The sequence below is a fragment of the Emys orbicularis genome, chromosome 2 (assembly GCF_028017835.1).
Source record: "Emys orbicularis isolate rEmyOrb1 chromosome 2, rEmyOrb1.hap1, whole genome shotgun sequence".
Classification (NCBI taxonomy): domain Eukaryota; kingdom Metazoa; phylum Chordata; order Testudines; family Emydidae; genus Emys; species Emys orbicularis.
This window is the reverse complement of record NC_088684.1, coordinates 105,022,246-105,036,324: the sequence shown is the minus strand read 5'-3', so window position 1 is coordinate 105,036,324 and position 14,079 is coordinate 105,022,246. Positions and strand designations below refer to the sequence as shown.

At 44.7% G+C, this 14,079-nt stretch overlaps 1 protein-coding gene across 2 annotated transcripts in view; it reads right to left on the bottom strand.

Annotated features, from left to right (window-relative positions):
• NFATC1 (nuclear factor of activated T cells 1) overlaps positions 1–10,818 on the bottom strand; it is a 144,582-nt gene extending 133,764 nt beyond the window's left edge. For both annotated transcript variants that reach the window (XM_065398980.1, XM_065398981.1), the window contains exon 1: positions 10,677–10,818. In XM_065398980.1, coding sequence (XP_065255052.1) covers positions 10,677–10,818 — 142 coding nt within the window. The remainder of the gene's footprint in view (positions 1–10,676) is intronic.
• Positions 10,819–14,079: the final 3,261 nt, after the last annotated feature.

Sequence of the window (14,079 nt, the reverse complement as noted above, 5' to 3'; positions counted from 1 at the left end):
TCATATGCCTTAGGCCCCAATTTTTAAAGGTATTTAGGCATTGTGGCACTCAACATTACCACACTTAACTGATTTAGGAGCTAAATGTAATTTACAAGAGGAATTTTGGGATTTACTAGCCAAGACCCCATTGACTAGGCTATCCCAAATGCTTAAATCCCTTTTGCAAATGACATTTAGACTCTTAAATCAGTCAGGTGTTGCAATGCTGAGCAACATAATGCCTAAATGCCTTTAAAAATCAGGGGCCTCTGTCTATTGGACTATAAAGGGCTACATTGTACTTGCTCTCACATGGTGCACTTTTGATTGGGACTTGGAGGAAGGAAATGAGGTACGGTTGCACACAGCCTCTCTCTCACCCACAATATCTCTGTGCAGGAGCCAGGGATACCTACCATACTGCTCCATGCTAGTGCCTTTGTGGGGCTGCAGCCGTAGCCTTCCCCTTCACACAAGACAGCAAAGCTAGCTGGCCACCAAAGGCAATGCATCCTCCACCCCATTAAGAGACGATGCTGTGGGCACAACTCACCGGTGTCTTTCCGAGCTCCTTTTGGAGTTGAGACAGCTCTGGATCACCCCTCCCGCAGGCCAGTACCCTTACACACTATCTAGCCCCATATTGGGAAAAGAAAACAAAGCCTTCCTAAAATAGCCCCTGCATTTTGAGTTCAGATGATCCTTTGCTTTCAGTTTAATTCCCTGAATTAAAACTACAACTAGCTCTAATGTTCACCAGCCTTTTAAGGATTTTGTTATGGAAGAGGTACCGTCTTCATTCCTGAATGATAGTAATATTGGAAGTAAGGCTTCCCTACAATAGGAGCCCTTTCACACACAGTGTTTGTTTCCTTCCCTCTCCAGAGGCAAACACCCCAGGCAGTGATCATGCCTTACCTTGCATGCTGAGATCCGGAAAAGCTTTGTTAATTTCCATAGCTGTTATTCCCAACATGACCCAATCCTCAGTAGCACTGAATATGCAAATGAGCTTCTGAGCTTGTTGCACCAGTGCAGGAGCTTACTCCGTTCCTTTTGTTTATCAACCCTACTCAATTTGATGCCATTATCCAGCTAAACAGTGTTCAGATTTCTTAATGTGAATGATTCAAAGAAAGACTATATTTACATAAAATTAATATATTTTAGCTATTTGATAGTAACTCTGAGATGTTTATACTGATTTATATCATGTCAGGCACCATTAATGTGTTCAACACCTATTTGAATCACTTTCTACTTAGCCTTAGGAAACTGGCTATTTACCAAGAGAGGTTCATTACATTACCCTAGAACATGTTACAGATGAAACAAGACTATTCAGAATATATTCTAGTTTGACACTTTAACCAAACACCGTGAAGGGAGGAGATACCTTAAGAAAAATGCTATTAAAAAAAAACCTGGCCAGTGTCACCGTTCACAAGGGTATGTAATTTTGTCATCCTCTTCTTTCTTCCTAGCAGTATGCAATTGATAAGGCTCTAATCTTTCCTCTGTATTAATAAATCTTGTTAACCTGCATTATTTAAAATAATCCTTATTTCATGCCTAAGAATAGGTTATTTCGTACTACACCAACCCATAATCTGAATGACAGGGAGTGATTTGTAAATAGATTTGGATCTAATGAAAGGCAGCATGGTCCAGTGCTGGCAGGCAATGGACTGAGACTCAGGACACCTATTTTATAGTCCCAGCTCTGCCACTGACCTGCTGTGCAACCTTGGGCAAATCACTTTGCCATTCTGTGCCTCTGTTTCCCCTCCCATCTTTAACTGTCTTATCTAGTTAGAGTGTAAGTTATTTGGGAAGGTACCATCTTACTCTGCATTTGTACAGCACCTAGCAAAATGAGGCCTTGATCTCAGTTGGGTCCCCTAGGCAGTACTGTATTAATTATTAATAAATAAATTATAGCCATGGAATCATTTCCTTCTGTGGTCAGAAAACATTCTCATCAATTAGTTAAAAGACTCCTCCCATAATGCAACAAAAAGGGCATATATAATAATAATACCACCTAGCTAGTAAGCCTTGGTGAAATGCATCTACAAGGAGACTTTTGAGAAACATACCTTTTAAGCACCACAAGTTAATTGTCACATGTCCATCATGTAGAACCCAAGCAGATTTTTTAAAGAATTTAATTGTCACCATTTTGTTAAGGTAAAGTAGCAAAATGGTGGCATCTTAATAAGACATATTAATTATTATGATCACCATAGGTGACATTCATGCCAATATAATTAAGGACTTGTCTTGGATTCCATAATAAACCTGATTTATTTAGCAATCTGGTATTTTGAAAAGAAAAATTTGAAACAACAAAGAAAATCAAGGCATTACATTTCCGAGTGGCTACTGAGCATGTGTAGTACACGTCCAACAAAAAATTCATCTGGATTTTGACACGTGGAGTGAATTCACATGATGGATAGTGACAGCTTTGATGGTGCCATTTTGGAAATTAGCTCAATAGTCTGCACCCAATGCGATGACATGCAGAGAACCCTCAACTCCCACTGACTTACATGGAAATTATGGCACTGCACAATATTGGGCCTTGCATTGTGTGTTAGCACACAGTAGTATAACAAATATTGGAACTGAACCCCTTGTTTTGTGACAACTCCTAAGCATACTACTTTTCACTTTATGGTGACATAGAACTACCCTTCTCTCCTCCCCCCAATTAAATTATAACAGAAGTTTCAATCCTTCTACAGCCTTAGGGGCCTGACCTTGCAAAGTGCTGTTTGCCTCTGGAAAAGTGTTGAGCACACAAACAGGTTTTTTTGTTTTGTTTTTGTTTTAAGGGTGACAAAAACTGGCACCTCACATGGACTTCAAGGGGAGCTAAGGTTGTTCAACCCCTTTTCACAGACTTGACAGAGTTTAAGACCAGAAGGGACCATTTGCTCATTTTGCACATCACAGGCCATCAAATTTAACTCAAACACTCCTATACTAAGCCCAGTGACTTTTGTTAGACTAAAGCATTTTAGTCCTCAGGAGTCCACAGGCACAAAACAGGAGAGACCAAGGGGCCACCAATGCCTGAGTCTCCTGCAATGGCAGGGAATTGATTAGGTTGGATATGCCCTGACAAGCCCTAGGAAATGATCCATTCCCTCTCTCATTTTGATGGTAAGCTTCTATAGACAGCAGGCCTCTATATTTGTACAGTCTCTAGCACACTGTCTGAATTCAATCCACAAAGAGAAAGGAGCTCACTCCCCCTCTTCCGCCCTCAGGTCCCTGCCATTCTGATCTGGAAGAAAATTCCTTCCCGACTGCAAATTTGGTGATCAGTTAGACCCTGAGCACGAAAGCAAGAGACACTGGCCAGGCATCTAAGAAAGAGGATTTTTGAAGATCAGACTATTTCTATTTAGTTGCTTAAGTCCATATTTTCAAGATGCCTAAGGGAATTCAATGGGCACCTGACTCCCTTGGGTCCCTTTGCAAATCTCAGCCCTAGGTGCCTAACTTGTGGCATCCAGATTTGCAAAACATTGTGACATTATTAATTAATGCATTTGGACATCATGCACGTCCCAGAGGAGAGGGCAATAGATGGTCACAGTGTAAGTAATACAAATGCAGCACATTAAACCTGCACACTGAAGAGCTGCAATACTATACTTGGAGTGTTGCTTTGACTGAAAGTCAAAACTTTGGAATGTAGCTCTAGTGATGCTCAGGGAGGTGGAGGATGGGTGTCTCCAAGATTCCATTACAGGGTCCAGTTGCGTGTGACTGGGAGCAACTCCAGCACTGAAAAAGTGGCAAGTGACATCTCCTCGGGATGCAGTGACAACACTCTTCTCTCCACATGCCAATTTCAGTGCCAAACAGTAGGTTTCGCCCCAAGGATGAAAAAAATGCCATTGGACTCTCACACTGTGTCTCATGGTGTCTGAACTGTACCGTCTAACTCAACACCAACTAAAGACAAGCCTGAAGCAAAATTCTAGATCAAAACACACCTGGCCCCCGAAGCGGGTGGGGGGAGGTTTGAAATCCAAACTCAGCTCCGAATTTCACCACTAGCTCTTCTTTTTAACAGGTTGGAATCAAAACCCCAGATGCAAACATCCCCAACTCTACAATATTTAAAATTCAGACGTGGATCCTAATATTACAGGCTTCTCTCTCATTTGGATGGTAAACTCCTATAGACAACCATCCTCTGTGTTTGTACCAAGGATTGTTCAAAAGATTGCACACTCAGTAAATAACATTTTTCTTTCTGGACTAAGTACACCTCAAAAGTCGAATGTTTTCTCCATCCCCACCCCAGCTCCCAAACCAAGAAAGGCAAAAGGGCTCCCTTCCCTGCAAACATTATAGCCTCTATCTGCCCCCCCCCCTCCTCCTCCCAACACCGCTGAGGATCCAGGGGGCCGCAGGATCTGGCAAAAGCAGCACTGGGGTGCCTCCACCTCCTGTTGTTAGGAGCAGTACTGTTCTTAGGACAAAGAGAGAGAACCATACAAACCCCCTTCCGCCTCCGCCTGGCCCCCCAAGCACGCCACTACTTTTCCTATTCCTTCCCAGGGGGCAGCCCCGCGTTGTGATCACTCCTACGTGCCCCCATATAGCATCTCAGCACCACGCCACCTGCAGCATGGAGCACGTCGTCAGAGCTCTACAACTAGGGAAGCCCTGAGCCCCGGCAAAGGAGTGCTGCTGCTGCCTAGTCTGTACCAACCTTTGCCACCGGTGCAATCATCGCCCTGGTTAAACTCGAAAAGAAAATCAAAATCAAACTCTTGGTCTTCCTCCAGGCCAGTCATGTCTCAGGAGACGGCCGCGGCGCCCAAGCCGCCAACCCCACCAGCTGGGCGACAAGGAGCAACTTTTCTCAGGCTCTGCCTGTTGTGTCTCGGGCTGGGACACCGGGGGATGGGCTAGAGCCGATGGGCTGCTGCTTGCTCTAGGCTGTGGGTTAACTGCCGCCGGGGCTGTGAGCAGTGGGAGAAGCAGGCTCTGGTCTCCTCTGTAATTTCTGTGTAATTCAATCAGCCGGAGCTGCTTGCTGCAGGTACAGTCACCCGGCTGCTGCAGGCGGCTTCTGGGCTGTAATGTGACCCTCCCCACTGTCTGTGTCTCCCTGTCTGTGTCTCTGATCCTCCCTCTCTCGTTGTTGATGTTTCCGGGTTTATATAAACAATCGAGTTGCTCTGCCTGCCTCTCGCTAGTTCCTTGTTTTAAAATAACCCCCCGGCGCGAGTTACAGAGACCGCTCTGGATTCCCCCTGCCCCGCTCCCCACCAGAGAGGCGGCTTGGACAGGTGGGCTGATTAGTCAGACAGGGTCAAGCTGAGTGATGGTCCTCGCTAAACTCCCGATTGCCGCGGGCAGTTTTGCTGCCCTTGCTGATGTCTCTTTTCTGTCCCCTTTTTTTTGCTAACGTGAACCGTAAAACTGAAACCCACGCTCCCTTCCCTCCCCCTCCTACGGACACGTGTCTGCGCGCTTCTGACAGAGCTTTGCTCCGCCGCTTTATGTGGTTACTAATACCGCCAGGATGAACACTCTCTCTCTCTAGCCCTCTCCCCCTCCCTCCATTTTTGCAATGTTCCTGAACTTCCTTTAAAAAAAATCTGTGTCTCAATAAAGCATGAACAAAGCGAAACGACTGCAGAGGCTCACAAGCCACAGCTGCAAGCTGGAGGGTAGCTGTACTGCGGGATGGGGGAACCGCCATGGAGTAGGAACCTGGGAAATGAAGGGGTTTCTGTTCCACTCCACCACATTGGCAGACACATTTTAATTGCCACCGGTTTCAAGTTTCCCGGACCGCACTGATTACAAAACGGGGGTGGGGGGGAGTTCTCTCTTCTTGGCTAACTGACAAACCTTAATAATGGGCCCTCATGATGAGGAGTTCAGCTTGCCAGTCTGTGTGGGTTGGGGACTTCAGGTTGCAGTGCAAAGCTGTGCTACATGCTAAATGTCGTTTTCTGGTCACAGCAGTGCCCCTGGGTTGCCTTTTTTCTCTCTCTCTCTTTTTTTTTTTTTTTTTGGCTAGCCATAATATTTTGCATTTAGTTGCAGCACCCACTAGTGCCAACTGCCATAAAAACACATTACAACGGGACTTTTAATATTATCTATTGTATTGTACACGTACGGTGGGGGAAAGGAGAAATTCCCTTGGTCAAGTCTTCAAATTCATACTGAGGGGAATTTGCAAATTGTTTGACAATCTAAAAGAGAAGCACAATGCTCCCCCCTCCCCGAATTAGCGATTCATATAAACGTCGTTATTTCCCCCTCCTTTAAAGCTGAGAAGGAAAGTTGCAGTGCTCTTTGAATGGTGTCTGCTGTATTTTGCCCTGTTTTGTTTTAAAAGTGACACTTTACAAGAATGTTGTTCTTCTCTATTTGGGAATATATTTATTTCGGATTATACGAGCCAGTTTTAAAGACTACAAAATGCAAATGACCTCACCGTCCCAGGAGCCAGGACTGAGATGAAACTGTTGAGCTCCCAGAATTTTTAAGGCTGGATTTCAAAGGAATATTTTTAAAGCAGTTATGGAAACGACATTCCCTTATAAACTCAGGGAATACCATTTTCCAGGCTAATGGCTGAAAACTCCATTACAAAGTGCCAAGAAAATACATTTTTTTTTGCATCAGAATTCATTCTGTTTTTTTCTTTCCATCACAAAGTGTTGTGCTGCAGTTACAAATTATTTCTTATGATTTACACAGTGCTGGCCAACATCTGTCCTCAGGCAATTTACTAAACTGATGTTGAACTTGTGGTGGTCTCTGACTTATTGTCTGATTGTTACAGATATTGCTAACGACTGAAATTTCCCCAGTCTTCACCTACAACTCCAGAATTGGGATAGGCTGAGTGGGGATTGGTTTTGGAGCGAACCAGACTGTAGTGGCTGTGAATAGCACATCTGTGCAGTCGATTGGCAGGACAGACTGCTAATACCTTGTGTAATGCTTGTGTACCAACCTTCTTTGCCTTTGCCTTTGCAGGGTTTCCATTATTTCTTTGCCCCCAGCTGTTTGTTCTAAGCAAGGCTGAATCACCAGAGTATGTAAAAGGCCTTGGCATCAACTTAAAACAAACCTCTGGAACAGCAGGATCACTAAGGTGCCTGGCTTAAAGGTTTTGAGGGAGCAGAAGAAAATGGTGGGAGAATGGAATGCCTTCTCCACCGAGGCTAATAAATGTACTCTCTTTCTTTGTCCTCTACAGCCAGCACTATCAACCTAAATCCATATTCAGGCATCTCAGACCGTGGTCTGGTTTTCAAAGAGGCCGAAGAGCCATGGCTGCTATTGACTTCAGTGGGAATGCTCAGCACGAGCCTGAAAATCAGGCCAGGTATTGCTGCCTAAATATGGATTTGGTGCCTAACTTTAGGAGTTGAAAGTGCTGGGCTTTGTGGCCGTTGGTTTTCTAGGCGTTGCTACTTTTCGCTCAAACCGGTAACCTATGCAGAACTTCTCCTTGAGTCTACATATTGCGAGTTTCATTTTCTTTTTACCCAGCTACACTTCGCTTTGGTTTGCCCTGTTTTAGAAATAGTTCTCAAGCAAATGTTTGTATTTTGTAGCCTTTGGGTTCTGAATTATAGCTAAAAGCGCAGGTAAACTAGAAGTGCACTTCCTGACCAAAAAACCCAACAAACCCCCCAAGTGCTCATAGTCAATCATTAGGTTATTACTGCTGATCCAAGGGAAGACATTCTATAAAGTCAGTATCATTCCTACAAATGATTAGTTTTCCATCACTTCAGACCGGTTCACCTTCCCTTAACACATGAAATAGTAATAAACTATTTGTGATTAGCAGGACATATTTGTTCTCCATCTGAGTCCCTGCCAATGATACACGAGGAGGGGGAGGAGGAAGGGAGACTCATTACAAAATATCCGCTACATTTATTATTGAATCGTTTTCATTTTTGTTTCTACACCCTGGTACCTTCGATATTGATCGATGGTTCGGAGCTATTTATTCACAGACAGTTTGATTTGCCAATCCAACAAATATTAGTGTCGCCGGTGAAATGTTGAGATTGGCACATCGCCTCTGAAGAACTGTGTAGGAATACAGAACTCAAGTGATGGAATGCGTTAAGATTGAGTGAATGTGTCCTGTCTGTTAACAACCTGGATTAAAACAATGCCATTAACCTAGGGAGACCCTCATTACTTAAGGGAAAACCTGTTCTATTTCTATGAAAAAAAAAACTCTGCGAATGGTTGCAAGGTTACATCGACACTCTTTCCGCCCCCCAAAATGACTTTGAGGCAGATCCTCAGCTGATGCAAATTGTCATAACCCCATTGACTTCAATGGAGCAATAACAATTAATACTAGCTGAGGCTCTCGCCCCAGTTGTGTTCACCACAATCTGAAAGACAGTTTCAGCTTTAAATAACAGTCATGTTTGATTAGTTTTAACGCACAGCCCTCCACACTTTGGTAGATTCCAAAGCATCATTGTACTGATCCATAAGGCTTTATATAGTAACTTTTCCCCCAAGAGTGATGCGATAGTTTCTTCACAGTTAAAGTTTAAAATAACATATTTGATTGTTGCCACTTGGCAGTGGTAAACCTTAATTTTCAGAGAGTCAATCTTTACTTGTAGAGTTCCCCTATGTATTTACTGCATTAGATCATTCTTTCTGTTGGCCTAATTTCTAAGCCCCTTGAAAAATATATCAACAATAAAGTGAATTATTGCCGATAGCTTGTGACATTTTAGCACAGGAATAAGAAAAGTTATTTAATTAAGCAGGAAACCATAGAAATAAAGAGGAATCTCTCTTTTTTAACTGCCCCCCCATTTATGTTTTTGCTTTTTTGTCTTCGGGATTATTTTTTGAAGCTAGAACATTAACTGTCTATGAAGTTAAACATTTTGGAAGTCCTCTGCATGCAGCATTTGAAAGTTCAAGAAGGCAAAAGCCATGAAATCTCTACTAATATTGCAATACGTAACTTTCATCTAAAGAGGCGTTTGAATGATTTCAGTATCAGAGTCCAATAATCCAGCAGCACATGTAGTTATTGTACGGGAAGGATTCTTTCAATTGAAATCTAGTGAAACCAGCTGTGCAGAAAAGGTAGACACTGAAAAGTAGCCTAGCATGCTTGTGCAAACTCAGAAAATAAGCAGCATGTTCTATACTTCAGAACTGCTCGAATAAACACTATTGACTAATTTCACTATCAGCTTTTTAATCACCATGTCCTTTTAAGATGGTTTTAATTACACTGAAGAGCGGTATATCAAACGCCCTCCCACATGTTGAAGATTGAAGGCTTGAGTCTACACTGAACCCGGTAACTGTACTGATTCCAAAACAGAAAGCTGAAACGTACATGACACCTGCCAAGAGAGGAAAGTGACTTATCTGTGCTACAGTCTGTCATTCATAACAAAAAGAATGGTGATTCCACCAAAAGGCTTTGATTGTAATACTATTCTTTAAAACAATAGTTTTATTATTGTAGAGAGTGCCACGGGTTCCCGATGCCTTAGGGGAGAAAATGTCCTGGGACTAGAACTCCCATTTAAGTCACTGGATCAGGCCCTTGGTTTAAAAAAAACAACAACTAGGGGTCAGAGGTTACCTTATTTGCAACCCTAAACATGTGCTAACAGTAAAATATTTCAAAAGACCTGCACCCAAGATTTTCCTATTAACTTGGCTAATGTATTTTCCCATTTAGAACATTTTGGGACTATGGGTACCGAAAGAGCATTCAAAAAAAAAAAAAAAGGAAATGAGTTGTCATGAATAGCATAATGTGTACTGTAATTGCATGTTATGAATTAGGGTACAGTAGGTGTGAGAAAATATTCCCCCTCGTGTACATGAAAGAATAACGTAGTAGGAACTTTGGAGCTTTTGTTTGTTTGTTTTGATACCCTGGAGGAGGGATCATCATTATTAGGTTTCAGATTACCCTGAGACTTTTTGTTTTTACAGGGTTTTCTAATTTTTCGAAAGGTTACACATGGTTTTAGTTATAGGGTGTATTCTAGCAGAAAACCATATAGCACTTAATCATAATACTGTCGTTTCAAATGTGCTATTTGCATGTCAGAAGTTAGTGGTTAAAAATGATTCAACAAGCTAACTTCGCTCTGCCCACTATAACTCCGCGAAACATTAACACACAGCCATACTTTAACTCCACAGTATCCTGGGATGCCTTCAGCTGGACAGAGAACTGTTCCACCCTGAGCCTGCATTAATCAAACTACAAAATACATGTAAAAAATGGCTCTGTTCGGGTTAAATCTAAACAGACCCTGCCTGTGATTCTGACAGGTCCACCAAAAAAGCACTCCATTGTATTTTATTGTGCCGCCTGCAGCTCAAGGATCCAGAAGCCAAGGCCAAGTTCATGCAGCGCAAGAGGAAAAGGAGACACCTATTGGCAAAAAGTCGCATTCAAACCTCAAGGCTGCTTTGGGGAAACACCAGGGGGACACCGCTTCCCAATCACTGCAGCCAGCGCCAGCAGCGGCCGGTCCTCTTCCTCCGCGACACGAGCTGCCCCGGGCACTGTCCCGGCCACACTCTTCCACCCTCCTCCCTAAAATGCAAATCCCAAGCAGGAGCAAACAACGGGGCATGCAAAAACCCTTCTGAAAACCCCAGGTCTTTACCTTCCTCTGCTGATTTCATGCTGCTGCTGCTGCTGAAGGGGCAGGAAGAGCGCTGCAAAGCCACCAAAGTTTCTCTCCCTCTAGCTGGATCCGGAGGTCCGGCTAGAAAGTGCTTGGAAGTGGGAAGGCCAGGGCTTGGCATCCACTCGGCAAGGAGGGGGTGAAGGTGGGGTGGGGAGGAGGGGGATCCCTCTCGCTGCCTCTCGCTTCTTTCGCCCCGCTTCCCGCGCTCTCTGGCTTGCTTGGAAACCGAGGTGCGGTGTGTGTCACCCCCCTCCCCTCCCACAGTGGAAGCCAAACCCTAAAGGGAAACGTTAGATGGCAGCAGCTGTCCCCAGGGCAATGTCACTGAGAGGAGAGGGCGAGCGAGTGGGCATAACCCAGGCAGTAGCACTGCGGCGAGCCCTGCTAGGGAGCCCCTGGGAAGTTCGTCTCTCTCCCTCCCTCCCGTCTCCCGGGGTCTTATGCAGGGGGGTGTATTTTGATCAGTGAGCATGAAGAATCTGTAAGTCTCTCTCTGACGCAGGGCTGCGCGGAGACGGCTGCCTTTTTAAAGCTGGAAAACACCCCCCCGCCTTCCCGTCCCAGCCCCTCTCCCCGCCCAGCGTCCCGTGATGTCACGGGGCCTGCCAGCTCCTCTCAGCTGCACGCGCGAGGAGCCAGCAGGAGGCTTCAAGCTTCAGTGCCAGGGAGAAAGGTCCAAGCGGAGCCCCCTCGCTCGCCTACCTCTGATTCTGCTGAAGAAGCAGCTCCTGCTGCTGCACAAAGACTTAGATTAATCGGAGCATACACACACACACACACCCCACCCCACCCACAGAAACTGGCACCCCCCCAAAACTCATTAGATTTCTAAAAGTTTGTGAGTGTCTGTTTCAAATGAGTAAGCAGCACATTTAGTTCATGAAATAAAAGGAGGGAAGGGAGGGAGCGGGGGGAAAAAAGCCCTGCATGCTGAAATCATTATGTAAAAAATCGCAGGCTTCCCTCGCTGTGGAAATTTGGAAAAGAGCATCCACTGGCAGGCAAGAAAAAGGAAAATCCCATTCTGCTAAATTACTTACAGACTCGACGGATTTGATTTCAGCCACTCAGATTTATTATTAGTTTATTTATTTATTATTCTGTAACTATCAGAGCAACACAACCTCGTAACATCGCTTAGGAGCTGGGGCAAAGAGACCAGCGGAGGGTCGCAAATAGCATCTCACAGGACCTGTCCTCAGTTCAAACAGGACACAGTGTCAAAGCTTGCAGTAATTGGGAGAGACAGGCTTTAAAAGAGTGCGCGCCGGGTGGGGGGGGGATATTAGTTAAATCTTCTCTTAATTCAGTCCATTTTCCCTTTCAGCTCCTACCCTCTCCCTCTGCCCTCGCAGCTGGCAAAAAGGGCCATACTTTGGACAGCAGCAAATGGAGAGTTAGGGCGGTTAAAATATCTGGTGTATGAAAAAAAATCATAAATCTGTTGCATGACACCCAGATGTGGTTTAAAATAAACCCAATATAAACGAAATCCTGTCTGCTTCTGGGGAACAGGAGGCCATAGAAGATTCTTTGAGGCAAATTATTGTACTAAGTCATTATTGAAAATGTTCCACCTCAAACAATGAGCCCCGAGAAAAATATTTCCCCCCAAATGAGGAACTGTCCATTCAGATATTACAAAGACGAAGACATGTCTTTCAAGGCAGACTTTTCAAAAACTTTTTTTCAAGAATCTAAAAGGGATTTTGTTAATCTATAAACATGAAATTCAAGTGAGCTCAATGTTTGCTTACTCTAGCCAACTTCAGTAACTTATTCCTACAACAAATTGAACCAAATTACTAATTATGAGAAAGCAAAGATCTAATTGTTTCAGTTATCTATTGTTACGTAAGAGGCTTCCAGATAGGAAGTGTGTGTTATACGATTTAGATATACTTATATGCATACGTGTAGGGAGGGAGGGTTGGAATACAGTTATTTCTTGTATTCTCAAGTATCACTTTCCCACATATTAGAGATGCCTTCAGAAAAGTGAAAAAAATATTTAAGAGTCCAAGTAGAATCCTGTCTAATCTATCTAGGTTTTTATATTTTTATCACTATGGTAACTGAATGCGTGGGCGATGGATGGAATCGGTCCTGAATAGTAGCCAATTTCTTTTTGAAAAGTTGGGAGTTTTGGAAGATTTCCTCCCTAGTCGGTCACCTCTCATTAGTTGCAGAAAAAAAAATACTATTAAACCACATCAGTGCTTATTGATGCAACAATTACAACAGCAGGGGACACTGACGCTTCAAGTGAAGGGGTAATCATAAACAATCTGCTAGGGGGCACTGTATTTTTACTCCAGCCATCTTCACTTCGGAACGGCCTTTGATTTTGAGCTTGTTTTCCTTCTGTGGGACTTTGTGCTTTTCAGTGTCAGATACTAGGGACTTGGGCTCGGCACATAAGGGGTGTTTTCTTCTAGGGAGGGGGGGAGCAGCGGGACAAATGAGCCACAAGACAAGTGCGGATGACAAATCGCAGCTATTATTTTAGTCTCTCTCTTTGCCAAAGGAGTTTTTGGAGCTACCTTTCCAGATGGGAAGCGCCAGCCCTGTGCGCTCTGGAAAGAGGCTTGGGGAGGTGTAAGGTCAACTAAAGTGCTTGTTTTCTGACCCCTTAACGTGTCCGCTGTACATTTTAATGGCATATCGATTTTTGGGAGCTACTTGCTTGGCGGTGAGAGGAGCAGGGAGACCCTTTCCCAGGAATGCGGAGAAAACCCAGACGCCCAGCGAGTGAGTCACTCTGCTGAACACACACACACACACACACACACACACACACACACACACACACGTTGCTCCCTGCAATGTAATGCGCACACATCCAGAGAGAGTCCCAACAAACCTCCAGCGGCTCCCTCTCCCATACATAACAGAGCCCTAAGGTTAGGCTGCTGGTGCCCGGCCCCTAACGCTGTGCTTAGGGGGCAGCTCAGGGAAGAGAGTGGAGGGCGAAAGCTGCTCTCTCGTTCTTTGCCTCTCTTTTCCTGTCTGCTTTCAGTGCTTTCCTTTCCCCCCTTCTCCACTGAAATGACGGAATCCCCAGTCTGTTTCCTCCTGTTTAATGCCGTTGCCTGGACCACCGTGGCTTTGCTCCAAGTCCCAGGGAGTTTTCGAAGGCGGCAGCAGCAGCAATCTCCGCAGCCAGCTAACCGTGGCCGCCTGGTCCAGAGCCCAGAGAGCCGCTCGCAGCTGGCCCCAGCTCCAGATGTTCCTGACCGTGAGCTGGGCCCAGCCGGCCTCGAGTTCAGGCTGCGGCTGTGGCTGCCACCCCAAAAAGGAATTGCTCCTGCTCCACCCCCCCGCCGCTGCTGCTGCTGCTCATCTTCCCTTTTCCCTTCTCCTCCCTCCTCCTGAAGTT